Below are 2,241 nucleotides of genomic sequence, written 5' to 3' on the forward strand. Positions count from 1 at the left end.
CTGCAAAGAAAACTTCCATGTCTTCCATGACCAGAATTTTGGCCAATGTGAACCCACCGACTGACAATGTCACGCTCCATTTCATAATAAAATTAATGACTTACAATATACATGCCAAACCCCAAACTAACCCTGCACCAATTTTTATCACACACCAACCAAATCAATTAAAACAACCCATCACCAAAAAACTCTAGTCACAACTCTGAAAGTTTAAAAAAATAAAAAATAAATATACTATACAAAACTATCTCATTGCATTGTACTCGATCCTCATTTCATTTCTCATTTATATTTATCCAATAATTTCCTATATTTACACAATATTACATAAACTTCGTGGTAAAAAAAAATTTACCACGAACATTCGCGACAAGAATTCGACTCAACTAAACTAACAGAATTGCGGCTGTGAATGTGACTAGAGTTCGATTCTCGTTTTTCTCTCGAGTTTTTAGAGCTACAAATCTAAACCATTATCGGTATAGGGATAAAAATGGTCGTAAAAATCGGGGATCCCAGAAGCCGCCCAAAGCCTCTCATTGAAATCGCCCTGCATATCGTCCGATATGAACGGCGTACGACACAGCGGGCACGTCTTCTGGTCGTAACCGACCCACCGGTCCACGCACCCTTTGTGGAAGATGTGACGACAATTGGTGAGGCTTCGTATCTCGTCCTCGTTCTCGAACTCGTACAGGCACACGGCGCACGACTCGGGCGGGTCGACCAGGTCCGAGAACTTGACGACGGGCAGGATTTCGCGGATCAGAACGGCCGACGCCGAGTGGAACTCGGGGAATGGGGCTGGCGGGTCGGCCCAGGCATTGTCGGGTTGGATGAAATCTTGGAAACCCAGTATGGAGAAGAAGGTGGAGATGAGTTTTCGGATGAGACCCAGAAGAGAGAGAGTGTGGATGAAGAGCTTTGGGAGGAGGAGCTCTGAGTAGCCCACCGGAAAACCCATTAAAGCTTTGAGCTTTGAGCTCGTGGAGCTTCTTATGGAGTGTGTTTTGCTTAATTCTCAGTGTTTTGTGGAGATTTTAGAGAGAGAAAGAAGGGTAGGGAGAGAGAGACAGAGGATGTGGAGTGAGGAAGAGGAAGGGTTATATAGAAGCCATGGATGAGGACGATTGAGAGAGTTGTGGTTGAATGACATTAATGGCCTCCAAGTTTTTGAAGAATTACAGAGCCAAATTGTATTCACATTTATTTTTTGTACATACAGAAGACGTTAAAACAGCTTTTGCCTCTCCTTAATTAATTAATCATATTCATTACAAGTAAAAGCAAGATTACAGTTGTTTACACGAGAAGATTCAAGAAGATGATGTTAAAACATAGAGACCCTGGTCTTTTTAATTTGATTAAATTAAAATATAATTAAATTGGGTTTCACAAATGAACAACACAGTAGTAGAACTTGTTTGGTTAATAACTTGTAAATTGTAATTTAAACATTTGTCAAAAGATTTAACGCACACTCCACGTCGCGTGTTTGAATCCGGTTGTTGAAATTTTGGATAAACCTTTGATAATCATAATATTTGGTATAACCGTATAACCAAACTAATGGGAGCCATTTTGTTTGAAAGAGCTAGAATTCTCCTCCTCCATTTTGTTTAGTTTTTTCCTCTCTCCCAAAATAGTGGGAGCCAACAACTACTTGTAGTCTTATTAGGAGTTAATTTTCTAATGAAGTGAATTAGTCGAAGGTAAATCTGCATAGAGAACTCCTGGAATATGAATAACGTGCCCTTTGAGTACAAGGAACAATGATCACAAAAAATCCTGTGATTTGAATGAGGAATGTCCATGAAACATTTGTCGTGGCCCCTAACTGATAAAAGAGATGTGAGAATGTTATCAGAAACAAACAATTTAAGTTGATGGGTTTCTTGACGGCAAGGTATCAGAGTCATCGATAGGGTTCATAGTTTGAAAGTGGATTTATCAAAGCAGCACTCACTTAAACTAGATTTATGCCAAAGATTTGTTATAACGTGGTAACGGCGGCTAAAACCTCCATTTTTGTACCGACATGTTATCAATACACTCCAACTTTGTTAAAATACCGAGCATCATAAGCATACAATAGTTTTGGTGCTGAAATGTCATAGACATGAAGTGGGGCTAATACTAATAGTTGCACCCATAATTTAGAAGTCCCCTCAGAACAGGTTAGATATTAACAAATCAAATGAATAATTGGGGAATGCATAACAGATGGTAACTGTGATG

At 39.4% G+C, this 2,241-nt stretch overlaps 1 protein-coding gene across 1 annotated transcript; it reads right to left on the bottom strand.

The window, feature by feature from the left end:
• Positions 1-242: 242 nt before the first annotated feature.
• Positions 243-1,083, bottom strand: LOC103337553 (brassinosteroid-responsive RING protein 1). Its single transcript, XM_008240716.3, has one exon. It carries the CDS (start codon positions 965-967, stop codon positions 461-463), a length of 507 nt encoding a protein of 168 aa, XP_008238938.2. The 5' UTR covers positions 968-1,083; the 3' UTR covers positions 243-460.
• Between the last annotated feature and the right edge of the window lie 1,158 nt (positions 1,084-2,241).

Source organism: Prunus mume, linkage group LG7 (assembly GCF_029339155.1).
Source record: "Prunus mume cultivar Tortuosa linkage group LG7, ASM2933915v1, whole genome shotgun sequence".
Taxonomy (NCBI): Eukaryota; Viridiplantae; Streptophyta; class Magnoliopsida; order Rosales; family Rosaceae; genus Prunus; species Prunus mume.